The sequence below is a fragment of the Saccoglossus kowalevskii genome, chromosome 1 (assembly GCF_978046115.1).
Source record: "Saccoglossus kowalevskii chromosome 1, keSacKowa6.1, whole genome shotgun sequence".
NCBI lineage: Eukaryota > Metazoa > Hemichordata > Enteropneusta > Harrimaniidae > Saccoglossus > Saccoglossus kowalevskii.
This window is the reverse complement of record NC_140641.1, coordinates 12,083,888-12,104,142: the sequence shown is the minus strand read 5'-3', so window position 1 is coordinate 12,104,142 and position 20,255 is coordinate 12,083,888. Positions and strand designations below refer to the sequence as shown.

Here is a 20,255-nt window from a genome sequence, read left to right as displayed (position 1 = left end):
GATGGCCTGCTATTAAATGCATTTGTGAAACCTCTGCTTTAGAAAGCACATATGCCGAATACATAGATGCCATGCAACATAACTTTACAAAATAAATGACAGTTTTCTACGTTCTAAAAGCAGCTGAAATAAGTTTTGGGTTGAAGAGAGACACATTTTCACAAATTTCCCTCGTTGGGGAGAACTACAACAGTGAACTATTGAGTAAGTTCTCAAGACAACAAGTATTTTGTGAACTTTCTTCCTCATGAAATTTGATTGAATTTGAAATTCACTATCAAATGCAGCAGGTTTGTTTGTCTAGACAACATTGAAAAGCAGTTAGTAGTTGTACTTACTGTTCGGGTTCATTGGCGCTTTCCTCAGCAACTAATAATTCATATTCTTCAGCTGCATACTTTTCCCAATCTGATGGTTCAGGGCCATCATAATCATGGTCCTGAGAAAGACATAGTGCTTGTCATTACCCACAATCAATTCTACTGTCAGGTATTACTCAGCAAAACCCTGTGCAGACGTTGAGTTAGGTATATTTCATATTTTATTTATTTTGTGCCCAAAATTGCTGATTTCTGGGTTGTTTTAATATAGGACTGTGATAACTAGATACAGTGACTTGCAAATCATTGTAAATGTTTGTAGTGACTAGATTTGGCACAACCCTGAACAAACAAAATTGTTACTTACCCTTGCTGAGGAGAATGGATCTCTCTGTTCATGTTCCAGGTATTTCTCAAGATTGAAGAATGTATCAAAGAATATATTGGTCATATGACAAGCTTTTAGATCACTCAATTTAATGACATCTGACTCTGATGGCTTTACCATGTCCAACATCTAAGGAAAATGAGAAAACATGTGATGATGCAATGCAAGCACTAAGATTGAGCACAGTAATGTCCACTATCGAGATACTAGTTTGCATTCAAGGTAGAATGCTACTTGTGTATTTGACATATGCAGCATCTAACAGAGACAATAACCTTTTTTATAATTAATCATTTTAGTGTTAGTCAAATATATGTAGAAGTATTTTGTTCACTGTCAATCTATTTTTTTTAAGAAAAACAGTCAACGACAATTCAGCAATTGTTTCCGTAACTACAATGAAAACAAATCATCATTAAAGACCCTGTCAACATTATTTTCCGTGGGTCTTATTCATAAAAAAAATAAAAGAAATAAGACCCACTGAAAATATAGTTTACTTTTCAGAGGTTGCATGAAAGTAAACTTGAGTTAAATTTATAAGTGATTGGCACTTTCTAAATAATAGTCCAAACATTAGCATTACAAGATTTCTTCGCCATCATTGACAAAAAGTTGATAAAAAAAAATTTCTGGAAATTTCTCCTCAGCGATAATTATGTGTGGATGTCACGAGGTGTTTGAATCATATCAGAAACTGTATTATTAAAAGGACACGGTTGTTATTATGTAATTTTGTATTTATTAATTTATTGTAATAGTATAAATTGATAACAGCCCAGAGGTAGGTTTTGTAGCCCAGTAGGTAGCCGCATTGTCACTACACGTACAGAAAGTACCTATTATGTGACCTCGAGGTCGCACTTGGACACTGCTGGACGAGTATCCGTGTGATGAATGAACAGGTGTCGCAGACCAATTAGTGATTGACACAATTAGCCATGTGATGGCAGGGTATTTAAAGACTGAGACAGCGTGGTGCTCGTGGTTGCTGCTGGAGATCTTGACCAACATCTACGCTTTGTACGACCCTGGAAGCGGCGAGCAGTACCACCACATACTACCATAGTCGAACCCGGCGTTGAACACCAGTCTGAAGTCTACCTGGGAAGGAAGCCTTGGCGCTGTGGACGAGAAGGGAGAGTTCAAGTCGCTAATTACCGTCGCTGGCTTCTTATAATTCACCGGGCGACGCTGCCGACTGACACTGTTCGACGCACGTCGGGAAACGTCAGGTACCGAACATTCCTACACACACACTAGTTAGTCTTGGGCTTTAAGTTATTATATTACCTTGTTAATTACTAGAATTGTTATTTTCCTGGCCAGTTTATTTATGTAACATTTTAAGAGTGCATGGCACTGATAAAGGTGACTAGTAGGGTACGCCGTTCCTCCCCTGGTCGTAGGGTAGTTACCGACTTTGCCGTGGTGTCTACAGTGCGAAATTCCGTAACCCCCACCTCTTACCAATAACATGCGTGGTGAGGGCCGCGTGTAGTGCTGAACCTCTGCAAGGGCGGGCGATACCGACGAAGAGAACTGTAGCAAGTATGTTTTGTGTACCTAATAAACTATGGTTTCACGTAATTCATGTGTAGTGTCGTATGTGTAAGATTGGCCGGTGTGCATTATTGCTGCTTATGTGCATATAGTTATATTGAACTCTACTGGAGCCCATCAGTCTAAATTGTACTTGTGTTACACAAATTGTGTAATTTTATATTGGTTAAGAACCCGCACACGAGGTAGTAAACGTATTGCATACTATTTGGTATTTTGGCTAATATTTGATCCAGTGACCTCGTGACAGTGGACTTGTTCAATCTGTATGCTGATAATACAACCTGGTTAATTTCCAATAGTAGTTTCTAGAATTAACAAAGCATCAAGTCATTGACAATGATCTGTGCATGTTAAGTATAAACTTTGGGTCAAAAGTGTCACTTTTGGTGAAAAAACCTAAAAATGTTGTGTCATAACTCTGAGCTGCATTGACCAATGTTCACAAAATTCAGATATACCGTAGTACAGATTCACATATTAAATTTTTTGATTTGTGCATGTTAAGACTTACTTGACACAAGCAATCTTCAAAACAAATTGTTTCAATGCCTAGACTGTCCATTTTTTGTAGTTGTTCTTCATAAAAATATTCTAATTCATACATAGATAAGACACCATCTCCATCTAAGTCCATACATCGGAACCAGTACTCTACACTGAAGTGAGGAAAAGTGAAACAATATACCTAATTAGCATATATCCTGTATCACATATACTATTGGTACCATCATTATTTAGATATTTGTGTCGTCTTACTTTGGATTAAGATAATGAATTTCAAAATAAAACCTTAAGCTGGTTTAATATTTAATATGAAAAAATAAAAATAAAAAAAAGCATTCCTTGTTTCAAGAAGGGAGCAAACAAAACAAAAAAAGTTTCATCGTGCTTACAAATCAGCGCTATTTAATGTCAGTTGCATGTCAGTTGATGCGAAAGACAAACGTTTTGCGTGAGGACACAGTTTTTATACCTTGTAGGATGCCTTTTATCTTCTTCTGACATGAGAAACCAAACAAAATCCGAGTAACTCATTTTACCTTCCTGTTGCATCGTTCCCCTAGAAATAACCAAGCAGAGACGAAGTTGATATTACATTTATCGCGATATGAGGTAGGAATATTGACTTTGAGTATATGACATGATAATACTGGTAATGACAACTGTGACCATGCATTTACACAATAAAATAAGAAAGAAAGAAAACAATACCTTGTAACAGAACCTGAAAATATTCTATCTATCATCCGAGACGATACAGCTACAAAGTAAAACAAAATATATCAAAATCAATAGTTGAAACGTGACGTGAAATATCTTTGTCATCATACAAGAACAATTGTGCAGTATAACAATCATCCTTGATTGAAGTATCAGAAACTCTTGCCAAAATTCCACTTGTCAACTACCGTATTTTCTAAAACCACCAGGGTACTATTTAGGTGCATAAAATTGCTCCAAATCACATAAATAGGCCAAAACAGCTTTTAACTCAAACATCAGATCATCAAACCAATGCATCTGTATATCTATGACATGATGTATAACGAATATATAAAATTTTAACAAAATCAGTAAAAGCATGTCAGAGATATGGCACTAGAACTACATTCATTAAAACAAAATGGCTGTCAGTCGGCCATTTTGAATCTGATCTGAAAAAGATCAAGGTTCCATATTGTCCAATATATGTACCAATCCAGAAATGCTTGCTTTCGATGGATTTTCAGCACAAAATGGTCGCCAATCAGCCATCTTGAATCAGATCGTGAAAAACAAATTGATGTGTAAGTCTAGTCATGTCTAAGACATAGGTCTGGATGCACGGACATACACAAAGACACATGCACAAAGGTCCAAACGGGAACTAACAAGCTGAAAACATAATGAGTATGCAAATTAGCTAATTAATATGTGAATATTAATTAGAAGCTGTTATGAGATATTGAGCTACATAAAAAGCAATTACATACCAGGCTTCAATGCATTTGTGCAAACTGATGCAAAGATACACTATAAATAAGCTAAAACTGATTATTATATGCAAATTACCTAATTACATGCACAGATTTGTATCAAAATCTAACCAGGTCTTGTGCTCATGATATAGTAGCTGTGTGCAAAGTTTCATTTCAATGCAACCAGTGGTTCTTGATATATCAGTGAACAAGATTTGATACAGACACGCATACAGAAAGAAATGGACAGACATTGGTATGACACGGAAGCTAAAGATAAGTTTATTGTCAATATTAACTTGTTTACATAAATCTTATCAACTTACCATGGTCATTATGTCTACTAAGATCTTTTTTGTCAATAAAAAGATCATGATCCATGTCTAATTCCCAAAATTTACAGTAAATGACGTAGAAATGTTCATAAGAGAAATAGTCTGTGATCTGATTGATTTCATCTTCTTCTTCTAAGAGTTGAATTGTCTGAAATACATAATGAGACATAAAATATGAGTATGGACTAGTGAGGCACATTGTAATCCTAGATGCAAAACATGTTACTCGCTTATATCAGTTTTGAGTACATTGGGCCAGCTGAGATTAATTATATACTTAATTTTGTGCAGACCAAATTTTGCTGAATTTACTTGAGGCAGGGGGAAATCGGTGAATTTTATAGCAGTGAACATTTAATTAGGTCCTTTAGACAGGGAATTACAATAACTTTTGTGTAATTTAATCACTGTGAATCTTAATCAAAATCATCAACAAGTCATTGTCAATGACACGTCCCGTTCTGTTCATATTTGAGTGACATATACATTCAAAGCAGATCATGACCGAAATGCACCTGCATATGTACAACACATTGTACTAAATCTGAACAAAATCCATCCATGCATGACTGAGATCCGGTTCCAGAATTGTGAAAATACGTGATTTTGATGCATTTTCGGCCTTAAAATGGCCATCATTCAGCTATTGTTAAGCGGATCATGAAACAAATGCACATATCTATTTGTGACATGATGTACCATGTGTGTGTGAAGTTTGAACTTGATCAATCCAGACATGTCTCAGATACGGATCAAAAACTGAATTCTTTAAAACTAAATGGCCGCCAGTCGGCCCTTTCGAACTTGATCCGGAAAAAAAAATGACGTGCATCAAGGTCCTATTATGTTTAATGTATGTACCAAATTTGAACAAAATCCATCCATGCATAACTGAGATCCGGGTCCGGAATGGTGAAAATGTGTGATTTCAATGCATTTTCGGCCTTAAAGCGGTCGCCATTTGGCTAACGTTAATGAGATCATGAAACAACTGCACATACATATTTGTGACATGATGTACCTTGTGTGTGTGAAGTTTGAACTCGATCAATCTAGGCATGTCTCAGATACGGATCCAGAACTGAATTCTTTAAAACAAAATGGCCGCCAGTTGGCCATTTTGAACCCGATCCCCCCCCCAAAAATGACGTGCATCAAGGTCCTTTTATGTTTAATGTATGTACGAAATTTGAACAAAATCCGTCCATGCATAACTGAGATCCGGGTCAGAAATGGTGAAAATGTGCAATTTTGATGCATTTTCGGCCTTAAAATGGCCGCTATTCGGCTATCGTTAATCGGACCATGAAAAAAATGTGCATATGTCCCATATAATGTGTAATGTATGAGTGAAGTTTGAACTTAATCGGTGCATGCATGTTCGAGATACAGGTGATCACAGACGCACGGACGCACACAGGGCAAACCACAAGTCCCCGTTTTCGGACTACGTCCGAACAGGGACTAAAAACTGGCTTGAGCTTTGACTTAACCTTTTGAACTCCATAATTTGTTTTCACAAGATTTTTTGTGCAACATTTTATGTATTATTCTATAATATCTGAAAATTTACTGCAGTTGTGGCATGTTTGCTTTATCATATTATGTCACATATCCTTTATGGCATAGGTACTTACTATATCATAATGGCATAGGTTCACGATTCAAGTACAGGATGCATCCATATTTCAATAATGAGCAAATTCACATTTGGACATTTTCAACACTAAATGCATCATCATACACATGCTTAAGCCAATTCATAGTAAAGTTTCCCAAAAAGCATTCAACAGTAAGATAGTTTCTAATTATGAGATTGACTGAAGATGTCTACAATTACTGCATGTCCTTCAACTCAATATTATGACACTGGGAAAAGCAGCTATCATTCTTATAGTTGAAATTTAGTATTTTATTTTTAAGTGTCAACAATTTATACTATAATAAAATTGGCTAAAACCATAAAAGCTTGATATTTATGTTAAGACTGAACTCTTCAACTCCGACAAACAGTTCAACAATCCCATTAAAGACAACATATCATGGTCAAATACTTGTGAACCAAGTGTGAAACAGTGTATTTTAGGTAGTCACAGGCTATGACAAGGTTATTGTCTGTATTTATTTGATTTAGGGACACAAAGGAAAGAATAAATAGAATCAATCAAAATCCATGAAACCATTTTGCCTTTGTTTTAAATTTAAACAAATTTGATCAGATGTGTTAGAGGAAGGGGGGGGGGGGGGGAGGCAATACAAAAAATCCACATGGCTGGATTTGGCCATTTTGAATCAAAATGTGAATTTGTAACCTATCTATATGTTTCATGTTACCCATGAGTTATATCAGTATCAAATTTGGATGCAAGCATCCCAGGTACACAAATTGACATTTGAGTACTTGTCACAGAGGAGTATGCGCAAAAGCTCTAACATTTGATCACTACACTCATCTACTTTGAACTGAAATGCTTATCTTATTCAATGCAGTTTGAATTCTGTTCTAAATATCTTTGTGTACTACAGGTAGTTGTAGGTAGATAATGTAATCAATGTTTCACAAGATGAGGGCAAAATTCTGAGGGACACATTGAATATCAATAGAACTCTCCTTCTATTTATTCCATTCATTTCTAAAAATGACAAAGTTATTCCAAGAAAGTAAACAAAATCTTTACTGACGCAATCTTATATGTGAAGACACAGTTGTTGTTCAGCTGCGTGGCATAATGCTACTATTAAAACAGAGTTGTATTTTTAATGTAGCTATATTATTATACCAGGCTCTATAAACCTCTTAGGAGATTGTCTTTCATTTAGATCATTCATTCCAAAGATTTTAAAGTTACCCATCTTTTCATGCCAACAGAGAATTAGCAACAAAAGATTGCTGTCAAGAAATTATGAAAGTTATGAAAGTTTCAATGAAAACGTACTTTCCTTACCCTGATTCCAAAATGAACAAAGAAATGTTTTACACTCAAATGTGGATGTGAAAAATGATGGCGTTCACAGGGTTATACACATGTATACACAAGGACAGACTTACAAGTCATCTGATAATAAGACATCTTGTATATCAGTTCAACGACTTCAAATCAAGTACTAAGCCACAGAGTATGATATTACAGGTGGCCCAGCATGTAAAATATGATTGTTTTCATACAACCATGTGAAATAACACCAGTGTATAACTAGAAAAGTAAATTCCATTATATCCTGCAGATACAACTGAAAAAGCAGATGTATGACATTGCCAGTCCATATGTTGAACTTCGAAAATTCTGTAGTGGGGAAAATCCTCTAGACAGGGAGTCACAGTGACCTTCATAAAGTTCAGTTCTCACAAATTGTGCTTAAATTGGAATTACTTATGATAGTGAGATTTACAGTATATCAAAACCACTTTCATACAGTAAATACGTGCAGCAAAAATCTACCACAATAATTTACAAATACTAACTAACTACATGGAATGTAGAGAGGAATGATGATAGTGATGATAATGATGATGATGATGATGGAGATGATGATGATGGAAATGAAGATAATGATGATGATGATGATTATGATGATGATGATGATGATGATGATGATGATGATGATGAGTATGTAATGTTCAACATTCAAAGTTTGCTGGGACGCAGTGGTAACATTAGTAAAATAGTCATCCTGTAAATTCAAAAGGGAGGCACATAAAGGCGATATATGGAAAACAACACAAGAATGTTGGTAGAATTCCTGTAGTTACTTTCTTATAGCTTAATTCACAGGTCATTTGTGTGACTGGAGTATTAAAAACAGTGTGTTAAATAGTCAGAATAGTAAAAAAAAAAAAGCATGATAGTCTGGTTATCCTTTAGACAAACATTGGTATGGCATACGCCTTCCTGTAATCGTCTATATCTAAGGTAATACATAATTTTGACCAAATTAGAAGTTCCAAAGTCTCTAAAGAGAATGTACCCCTAATGTAGGCCACTTCAAAGGAGGGAATGATGTAGTCCAGAATGATTAAAGAGAGTTGATAGATCAAAGCATTAATTTTCCAATGCCTAAACACATCACAAGCCAATGTACTTTTCAGCAAAAGAGGAAAGTCATTCCAGCCTTTGAAATGTGGGTCGTCATCCCCTGCAATAAAATGCATATACTCGTATACTACATCTGTGCTTTGGATTTTAGCAAGTGCTTTGAATATTGTGTTCTCTGACCTGGCAGGCCCTGAGACCAATACTCAAACACTGGAATTCAAACACACTGAAAAAAAGAATTTTAAAATATTATAATTAGCCCTAAGTCATCTTTCATATATAAAACCTCCATAACTTTCTTCACAATTTTTGATCACGACTCGCAACCAATAAAAAATTATGTGCACTTCATCTGAAATCATCAAAAATGGTATAGAAATATATATAGAAATACACAAAATGTTGAATCCAAAAATACAGCATCTAAAGGATGAATACATGTATTGTGGGATATCTGTCTTATTAAAACTTAAATTGTCATATCTCCCATTCTATTTCATTTCTGATAGCTGATTATTTCACAATCCAGCTTGCTGACAATCTATCAAAAAAGTCAGCAGTACATATTTGATATAGAACAGCTGGTCGTCAGTGTTTCTTGAATCACTTAAAGCAATAGCAAAGCGCATAATTTTAATAGAAACTGGCATTCACAATGTGAATCAAAGACAAATACGTCAATATCTCAATTTTCCTCCAATTAACAAAAATGTGAACCGCTTCAGTAAAAATTGCAAAATTTGGTAGCAGCGAATATTTTCTGGGATTCTACGATATTGAGTGTCAGTGACTTTTGCAAATTTGGTCTTAATAAATGCCATAAAATCCTGTAATTATGTTAGCATTGAGAACGGATTACTGTCAGTAACGATACCATCAAGTATTTCATAACATTGTCTCAAAACAGCTTTTTTCAGACATAAATTTGAAATAAATTTAAGAAGGTCCATACATGTGCATACAAACATACATGTACAACAGCTCAGCAGTTTTAAAGTACAAGCTGCCCACACACCCACCCAATATAAACACAGGAAGTTATTATTTGACACCAATGCTGCTGAGTTGGAAATTTAAAGAGAAAACAACAGGGAACATAATGAACAGAGGATTCAGTTCAATGCCAAGTGCACTGAAGGAAACTGCTGTGACAGGAAGAAAAGTTTGATGTTATTTGTGAGCCTACTACCCCCCCCCCCTCCCCAGGGTTAATACATGAAATATTGGTAATGTACATATATAGTCAGCTAAATTTATGATAATGTTTGTATCTTTACTTGAAAATAAATATGTGTCTTTGATGAAATTTTGATTTTATTAGTTATTATCTATGACTGCATAGTTACTTGAAAGTTCAAAAGAAGAAATTCGGGATATATCCATTTTCATTATGTTATGTCAAATGGCCACCACTATGAAGAAATCACAACATCAAAATTTCTATAGAACCAACTTTGAGTCTCTTTTTTTAGTTTTCTTTTTGTCACTTATTCAATGTTTTTAAATTTCCCATAATTTGTTGATCCAATTAATGTAACCAGTAATACTACATTTTACAACTACGAACTACATAATTTAATATAAATAAACATTAAATATACAGCTCAGCTTAAAACACAGCTTAGTCTAAATCTAGATATTTGAATCGGTTAAAGTAAGGTGATATCTAGCACGATATGTAGAAGACCTGCGTTTTTGATTCAAAACTGAATAAACAGACTTAAATACCTATTATAACTAAATCAAGATCACACCAACTGTGACAACTGTTCATTAATTATTATTGGCTAAAATGAAATCATCATACATGATTATATTGAGAGTTGCAGGGTACATTTTTGGATTGACTGGGATTGAACTGACATTTCAGATCAACATTTTCAAGAATGCAAGCAAAAAAAAGTCCTTGAAACCATCACTCAAAATTAATCACGAGTATGAACTCTTTTAGTGAACTTGAAATTTTGTAACTGAAAGTCCAACTGGTTCATTGAACTTGAAATTTTGTAACTGAAAGTCCAACTGGTTCATTGAACTTGAACTTCTGTATTACTGAGAGTCCAACTGGTTCATTGTACTTCCGGAAAGTTCAATTTGCTGCCAAGGCCTTAAAAACTTTAAATGAGTGTGACACAAAATAAGTATAGTTCAATATTTAGTCACACAGTATACATCAAGCGCAGGCTTATCAGAAAAATTCATATGGTGACAAAACCTGTACCAACCCACTAGCACAAAAAAAAAAACAATTCCACGAAAACCATAAGGGGAAAAAATAATGTTCTCTGGATTGTTCTTACCCATTAGTGAAAATACAGTACACTACTTTAAAGTAAAGTATCAATATAGCGAAAGTAATGTGTACAACGTATGAGATGTTGCAGAGAAAAAACTATCTCAGTGCAAAAGGGGAATAATGATATTAAATATGTTGAAATTTTGTTTTCCCTATTTCATCCATCATCTATCTAAACAGAAAACATTGAATGGCACAATATTTATTTGATATTTGATGTGAAAATGTACTTTACCTGCAAAAGATTTGATCTTCTAAGTTCATTTGCAACTATCCTGCCTGTCCATGATCTATTTACACAATAAAATATTCTTGCAATAACCTGAAAAATAGCAAAAAATATTATTGTAAATAAGCATTAGTTGTTTGTACATATATGAAATCATAAAATTTTAATGGGGATCACTTATAAGATTTAGTTATTTAAGATATCCATACAATATTATGAATTACCTCAATATATTGCGCATAATTAATTTGTCTACTTAAGGTAGAAGCCTAGTCATAATTTTTGACAAAATTGGTCATAAGTTCATTAGTTTATTATGTACAATCATGAAGCTAATGTCTCATGGTACAATGAGCATTATTTTGTGTGTTACAGTTACGCTTTTTGAGAAACGTGTCCTAATATTTCTTGAAAATTGCTATTTTTAGAACAATTCCATAGAATAATTCAGAACAAAAAGTACTCCATCATTAACAATATATGATTTTTTCAGCCTGTGTCACCAGGTTAAATTTTGAGATATTGCATAATATCTCTGTCATAGGAACCTGCGGTAAAAGTGTTATAATAGTGTCAAAATGGCGACTTTCCACTAAAATACAACCATCAATTTCTCAAAAAAAAGGCCGGTGACCCCCAATTTTTTTTAGGTCAATATCCATATATTGCCTTGGAGTACAATTTATTGCAAAATGAATAAATTCTGGGTTTTTTAATTTATGAGTAGGCTTCTACCTTAAATTGAGTGTCAGTTTCCAACTTTTTTTATAAGAAATTTAAAAGAAAGAACCAATGCCCTTTTTCGCATGAAAACTCGTTCAATGACCGTAAAATTTCTTCTATGAAACAGCATAAAACAAAACCACATTTTGTAACTGTCCAATATTTTATATATTACAATGTATATCCTACTAAATGATTGGGTATATTTAAAGACAACAGCTGATGTTAAAATTTAACAGCAAAAGGAGCAAGTTGTAGCTGGTAGTTTACAGCTTTTATTTTTTTGTTGGCCGATAAAGTCGACATTAAGTTAAATCACTTTAATAAAGAGTTTTTGCTACATGGTCATCAGTTTAATGGGAAAATGATAAAACAACAATGCGCAGAGTTGTCTAGTTTATTTGGTTCAACAACCGTCTCAGAAACTGAATATCATGTTGTCATGGACTTTTTTTATTACTTTGAGTGTAAATGCAACAGAAACTATATTCTATGTTTGTGATCACATGACATGGCTATTCAATAAACATCTTCAAATGAGGTGCATGTGAGCCCCAAAAAATGTTCCTATAGTTGAATTTGAAGTAACAAACTGTCACCAAGGCTTTTATGCTCACTATGCTAATCAGTCATTCCCATAAGTGCATGTGCTTCTAATAGAGAAAATATAGTACCCATAGTTTATATGTCGAATCATCAAATGATGTCCTACCAGGCAGTTGAAATCAGCGATTTCACCAATGGGGCAACATATGAAAAATTCATCTAAATCTCAAAATTGTAGTGCTTGCATGTATACATTAGTGAGATATTATTCTCTGTCAGTGAACCTTGTACTGAAAACCATTAATATCATTGAAACATTAAACACATGTTTTCTTTTATATACAAGTAATTGGAAAATTGAAAGGCGCCAGTGCCAATAATATTGCAGTCTGAGATTAACACATACAAGTCAGTGTCATAAAGTACCTGCTACACAAACTAGTCAGAACTATGAGTATATCATTTGGGAATATTAATGTTTGCATGATGGTCAGTAAACACTTTAAAACCATTTTTGACAAAGGAACATTCAAGATAAATGTGCGAGATCTTTGCAAATGGATATAACTTTAAAGTCTTCTTTTTTTCAGAAGTTATTTAAAATGATCTATCCACCCAGAATGTAGACAACATGCCACCATAATAGCAAATAAATTATTAAATGCAGATTGTTACATAATCAGTATTAGGACACATTCCAAGAGTCTTGGAATGTGGGCAGTGTTTAATTTCATTGATTATAAGATAAATAATCAAAATGACCACACCACCAGGGAATCTGTCAGTATTGATGAAGTAATGTGGATAAGATCTATTCTTATGTAATCAGGCTTAAGACTATGTCTGAAATTATTTACAAATGTATATATACAATAGGACAAGATGCTGACATAAACTATCGTGACTGATGTTTTTTCAATTGTCTATAGTTTAACTTGATGAAAGTAATAGATTGCCACACCATCAACTATACATCGGGAAGCTGTTGCTGGTATGTACTTCTAGCTGTGTTTCATTTGTACATACCAGCCAAGTGGTGACACTCAAATACAATGTTATGTACTGAAACGTCTCAGCACCACAGTTATCATTCAGAACCCACAGCCAAGGTATGATACTGTACAAGATCTGTATCTACTGTATGACTTGGTTTATCTATTACAATGCGAGTATGCAGTCATGTGAGATATTTTGTATTCTGTCCATGTAACAAGCTGCAAAACATGTGTATGGTACACATGTAATATACTGTAATATAAATTTGAGAAGACACAAATTTGTGAAAACATTTTATTTACTACACACAGGAGTCATATTCAAATGAGTGAAACTTTTACAATATTATTTACAGACTAGCGGATCAGCTCTATCAGTAACACCTAGAAATACACATGAACAAAACAATATGTATGTAAGCTCAAGCATTTTTATTAGAGCAAATATTTCAGTGGTCACAGGTGGGCATGGATGGCAAAAACTTTTACAAAAGACAAGAATATACATATATTATTTATTTGTTTCTCTGGTCAACTGAAAAAGTGCCCATTTACAGGCCTGGCATCTTGATAGATGCAGACGTGTGTATTTCTTCAAACCACCTGTGAAATCTGCGGTCCCTAAATAATTAAACTTATGGGTATTAACTTTCACAAAAAGACTGGTTGCCTCTCAACTTTAAGTCTAAATATAGCAGCAATTAATCTTTCAACACATGACCAGCGAAAACTATTGGCCTTTCTCTATTCCAACCAGCTGGAAGCTTAAATTAGGAAAGACTCGTGTTTCACTGGTACAAGACAGTAATAGGAACAAACAAAGCCAACTTAAAAGGAATGACCATTTTGAAAGCTACAAGATGATCACGTCCAGATGAGACAACTACAGACTGAACTGGCATATCGCCAGCTAAAACAAAGTTAGTCATCAGGTTCCCACACTACACAAACCTGAGAAATTAGTCAATTAGAATTTAGTGAGCTGTGGGAATAGATACATGTATTCAGTTTGGAGAATGAACACTGCCCAATAGCAAAGACTGGTAGACGATATAAGTCAACTTTTACATAATCACTTGTTTCAAATGAAAACACTCTTGGCCTCCAATTCAACCGATCAATAGCCCTTATGTTAAGTATTATTACGTGGCAATTATACCGTTACCAAGATACACAAACCATTTTGTTGGTAGCATACTAGTATACAAATGAATACTCATTTATTCAGTAAAACAAAGACCGGAATAAAGCTGTCCTGATTTAGGTGATCCCTTTTAGATATATTACAGACAAGCTGACACTGATTAAAAGTGCTCAGTTTCTGTGTCTACCAGTAACATATAGACAAACTTTCTAGTGCTCTAAAGTAATTTCTAAATAAAGTTGAAAGAAAGCTGTGTACTCTTATATAATACGCATGGAGCTCAAGTTAATAACATAAAATAACATAACTTGTGATAGTTTACAAAGTTCATGTACTAGTACGCTATACTTAAGCCAACTGGCCAGCAGTCTGTTAACTAGAATCAAATCCTATGTAAATGCATTTGCATATATGTATTTATCCCATATATCAAAGAAGTCAAACATTTTAAAATCAGATCTGCAAAACAAAATTATGCAAATTAAGGTTCCATAAATCCATCCATGCAAGCTCCAAAATGATGGGACTCAAATTAAATCACAAAATGATGAGCACCTGTAATTCGTTCGCCTGGAAAGTCTGAAAATGGACAACACCTAAGTTCATGGAAACTGGTTTAACTAATAGTATTAAACTTTGTTAAACATTTGTAAGTAATATTGAGTAACCCGTATGACTTTCAGCTTTATGCTGAATAAAAAGCACAGTGAAAACTCATTCACATTGGAATGCAAGTTATAAAAACAATGGGAAGAAAAAAAAAATACACAAACACAGAGATATGTAAAACATACACAAAGTCCAGATGTTGCAAAGCAATCCACGTTCCATTTAACAGGTCACATCAATGTACTGTTTTAATCTGCTTCAAAAATCAATGACATGGCTATCTCAAAATGACATGATTGATGATTTGGGTTTCAGGTGTTGTCTTGCCTAAACTACTATTTGTACTTTGCTGGACACCACAAATATGCAATCTTAAGCAGAAATGTTTTGTATCCTAAATACCGTACTGATATACCGGTATATAAAAGAAATCAATTTTGTTATTCATGCTCACTGCTGATCTAGGAAGAAGAATACAAAATAGGCCGCAAAATAAAACAAATACTTGCTTGTTCAGGGGGACAACCAATCTGAGAAACTAGTGCAGTTGTCCTTGAATGCCAAAAATAGTTAGTGGTGGCTACAATATCTAAGACCTGTCAGGATATGCTCAACTGCTCAAAAGACAATGTAAACTTGTTCGGCTAAAATGTAGTTATTTTCTGTATTTATTTGTACTTTGCTGTAAAGTTTTCATATTAAATTGCCCAATGACAAAAGCAGTCATGTGGGACAACTGCCAATTACAACGCTTGCATACATACATTCCAGGACAGCTATAGATCTGGGGCAATAGCAAAAGAAATAAATCAAAACTTGTGAAAAACTGTAGCAAACTAAAACTAACCACTTTTCATATAACAAAGTTGACACTAGTGCATGTCTGCTATTTGTTCTACCAATGATCAGTGATATATCCTACTGATGTGAAGATTCACAGCTAGTAAGATCATCATACACTGCACCTACCAGGTATTCTATGACTGGCATCCTTTATTTTAGTATGCCAGTAATGTTAAATATCTACACTAGGGCAGTATATAATTCTGATACTTAATTGCCAGATTGTCACAATACATATAAAGTATGAACTTAGTTTATACAACCACTAGATCAGTGGTCAATATACAAACAATTTATCAATGACTGGTATAAATTATTTTAATGGTGACTTGTACTTGTACTTTTACTTAGAGATGTATTTAAAATGATATATATTCAACCAATCAATCACAGAGGTCAGAAAAAATGCACAGTAAAATTGTCCATATTTCTTTTTAGAAGATTGAGATAAGATAGCCAATTCATACTGCACATACAATGTACAATACAACAGAATGGTGAACGTCCGAAGAAGAAATTGAATGTAGAGTGAAACAGAAATAATGTAATACACTGATCGATGAAGTCGTTGAACTGGACTCCCAACACCCTGCATCCAACTGGGCAATGAAGTCAATTACTTGAACCATGATGAAAAAACAATTGTTTGCTGACACATGATAGCTGTTGATAGCATGTGGTTCACATGTTCAATTAGAAATGTTCAAACAAGTGCCTGAAGCTAGCTTATGAAATCATCTGAACAAGGATTAAATGCTCTCTAATATATATATACCAACATTGAGAGTGTAGGATGCTACCAGCAGCATGGTAGTCTGGAGCTGCAGGTTTCACACTAATACAGTTAGAACCAGTATGAAAGTGCCGGCAGACACGTTATGATACAAGAATAACCAAGTCTTACATCTAAGAGTTGGGTTTCAGTGAAATCAAAATCAAACATCAGAGATCAAAAGTGACTACACACAGTCTGGTCAACTTTCTAATTCTTGGGACATTTTGGTATTGTGATGTTAGTTCAAACTAAGCCTTGATATTTATTAACAATTCACAATAAATTTTAGTTGCAGTATCAATATATTAACAACAGTCATGCTGTATGCATTCCTATTTAGTGTAACAATGTATTTTACACTTGTTGTGTGAGGTGCTTAGGACCCACACTGAACATGACAATGTGCTGAGACCACTGTGGTTTTCTGGTTCAATACAATGACAGCAATAAAGCAAACATGTTGATAATACATGGGGCGCTCCAAAAATAGACATAATTTTTTTAATTTTCCAGAATATATACAATAAGAAGTTCTCTCCCATAATGCATTGGACATATGTGCAGTTACATTTGTACATGCTCAGTATAGTAAAAATCTTTTTAATTGTCAGAATGTTGTGTGGTTTGATGGATATACAACTGAATTTCTGGAGTTACTGAGAAACGTCTCGTAGAAATGTACAGTAGACATCTGTGAATATTATATAGACAACTGACCACGTCTCAGATTGGCTATGAGAAATCAATAACCTTGCATGAAGGCCTAACTCAATTTACTGATGCCATCAGTATCCACCATAAACACAAGACAGGAAGTATCTTAGAGGACACTGGTTATAGTATACCTTTTTAATTGTCTATCCCATTTACTAACTTAAATTTAAGTGAACACTTATTTTAAATACTGTGTCTGTTTAGAGGCACAAGGAAACACATTGTTAGTCTGGGGAGGGGAATAGGGGAGATGGGTAATTTTTGTCAGTGAGCGGGATTTGGGAAAAAAATTATTATTATTATTAAAAGGTTATTACAAGAGAAAATTGTAACCCCTTTTAGTAATATTTAAAATAATGAACGTCCAGTGGGTTAAGTATTTTTTTTAACCTTTTTAAAAACTATCTTTTTAATACATTCTTGTTATTGATACCCCCCCCCCCCCCACACACACACACACTGGTTAGCTAGGATAACGGAACTATTAAAGTTTGTTGTATAATATTCATTGAAATCATTATCAATGGTATGGCAAGGCTAAATTTGCTTCTGATACTGTGTCTTAAAAAGCATTAGAATCACCATGACATCCGTGTATACAACTGTTATAATAAACAAACACAAATTTGGTTACTAAGGACAGGGATTACTATATATTATTATACATCTGTCACCCTAATGCCATAAGCTACAGTGTGCCGTAATTGTGCGGTATTTTATAGAAAATTTTCATCCTATCATATTAGGAAATGTGAATTCCAAATATGGAATGATTACGCGCATAAGTATCCTCTAAAAACAAAAACAAGCATGGCTGCCACCAGAGTTTGACCGGACTCCACACAAAAAAATTTGCTGATTCTGTTCTAAACATTTTGAATTTTGGCATTCCCATGATGTATCCTTGGAAGGAAAAGATGTATAATAATAAGGTTATTACGGGGATACCTCAAAGTATGCACTCAGACAGTACACCGTCGTATCGACCTCTGCTGCGCATCAGTCGTTATTCCAGCTGTACTGACTTCGCGCATACTTTGAGGTATCCTCGTAATAAATTCATAATATCTACTATATTAGTATGAAACAATTTGCAATGGCTTCTTGTTTATTTTATTTTGAAGCACAATAATTCAAAAAATCAGAAATACTTATTAAATATTCATTTTGATACCAACACAGAAATCTAACAAATTTTATTAAGGAATTATCTCATTGTATACTTCCCCTGGGCTGCACTTTCACTGTTTATGTACATACAAGGTAACAGGGAGCTATCTCACATGACAGTTATTTGAGGTATTAAAGGTCTTTCATGATGCAAGACATTTTTCATAGGCTCATGACGTAGACCAGTTATATTTAATTCCAGTTCATTTCAAGTTCAGAGCAGGTGTTGGCCATAAGTCATTTGATAATTCAAAGGTGGTTGAGAGTGGAAAAAATTTCATGAAAATCACTGTAACCAAAATAGAATGTTCACTCACATACATAATCTCATGATTTTTTTTCTTTTATAAAATGATTAACTAACAGTATTTTATTTTATGAATAGTGCCAAGGACCTTTTTCTCATTGTCTTTTACTTTATAGTCCTAATGAAGGATGTTGACCCGAAATATTTTATTGGGAATGTGATTTTAATAACATAAAGTGAAAACAAAATAAGTAATTTACTTCATAATAAATGCTAGAGACACCAAACAAGTAGTAAACAGTTATAGTACTGTAAAATCTGCATTAAATGCCCAGGCTTCTTTTAAAATGGTATTATGCAACAGAAGTATTACGCAATTTCTGTTGGAGCATCTATATACAAGTATATGAGAAATTGTGGATTTCAGGTTCTCAAATGTTTAAAACAAACAGGTGCAGTTTCTATTAGGGATGGGATTTCTAATACAGATTTTACATTATAAGTGGAGAAATGAATGTAAAATACTTTTACAACTATCTAGGCTTCATGTTTAACTGTTTTAAAGGTCAACTACAATTCCAAACAAAATGGTTCTGTGAGCACTTGTAAAGTTGATTTAAACATGATTAAAAAGTTAAAATAGTGAAGGACAATTTGAAAATAATCATAAATATGATTATACAATGCGGATGCATAGATCACATAATGTTTTTTTGCAAAAAACAATAAATGCATATGTTTTGTAATATCACATGCAAGAACATGTACAAACAGAGCTCAGTAGCTCTTTAATACCACTGGGAAAGCTATACATGTACATTATACAAAAATTTACATCATCACAGTCCTCAACCGATAGCTGATTGCTTTGCACTTTTAAATATAACCATCAATTATGAATGTGTGTCGGCAATGATGGAAAAGGTTAGATCAATATAGGGATGTACTCCCAGAAGACCATTTTGGAGATATATCAGCAGCAATTACACATCATAATTTTCCAATTATGAACACATGAAGATCCCAACACTAACACACCTTAGTTTCTTCATTTTGAGTATTTCACCCTTCCCAACACTAACACTATTCTGAGTTTTTCAACCATATTAATATTGTGTTTGCAGCAAAAAGATACCGTAAAATAAGTATTCTATAATATCCACCACTATGTCAAGCATCTGCAGTGATTATTTCTTTTAATTCAGAGCATATTCAACTGGCATCACTGGACAGTCAGCTGAGCAGGGTGGTCAGAGGGTTAGGGCAGGGTGGTCTGGATTATACTTAAGTTTGATGTCTACCATCCCTCCTTGACCTGAAAGTCATTAATCCTGTTAATACTGCAGTCCTCGGCAGACTCCAA

The 20,255-nt window shown here is 34.1% G+C and overlaps 1 protein-coding gene across 2 annotated transcripts in view; it reads right to left on the bottom strand.

Annotated features, from left to right (window-relative positions):
• The window catches only part of LOC100375527 (serine/threonine-protein phosphatase 2A regulatory subunit B'' subunit beta-like), a 79,000-nt gene that overhangs the window by 3,221 nt on the left and 55,524 nt on the right, over window positions 1-20,255 (bottom strand). For both annotated transcript variants that reach the window (XM_078010071.2, XM_085498775.1), the window contains 7 exons: window positions 11,133-11,219; window positions 4,559-4,715; window positions 3,487-3,535; window positions 3,248-3,334; window positions 2,786-2,930; window positions 688-837; window positions 339-439 (listed from right to left, as the gene is read on the bottom strand). In XM_078010071.2, coding sequence (XP_077866197.2) covers window positions 339-439; window positions 688-837; window positions 2,786-2,930; window positions 3,248-3,334; window positions 3,487-3,535; window positions 4,559-4,715; window positions 11,133-11,219 — 776 coding nt within the window. The remainder of the gene's footprint in view (window positions 1-338; window positions 440-687; window positions 838-2,785; window positions 2,931-3,247; window positions 3,335-3,486; window positions 3,536-4,558; window positions 4,716-11,132; window positions 11,220-20,255) is intronic.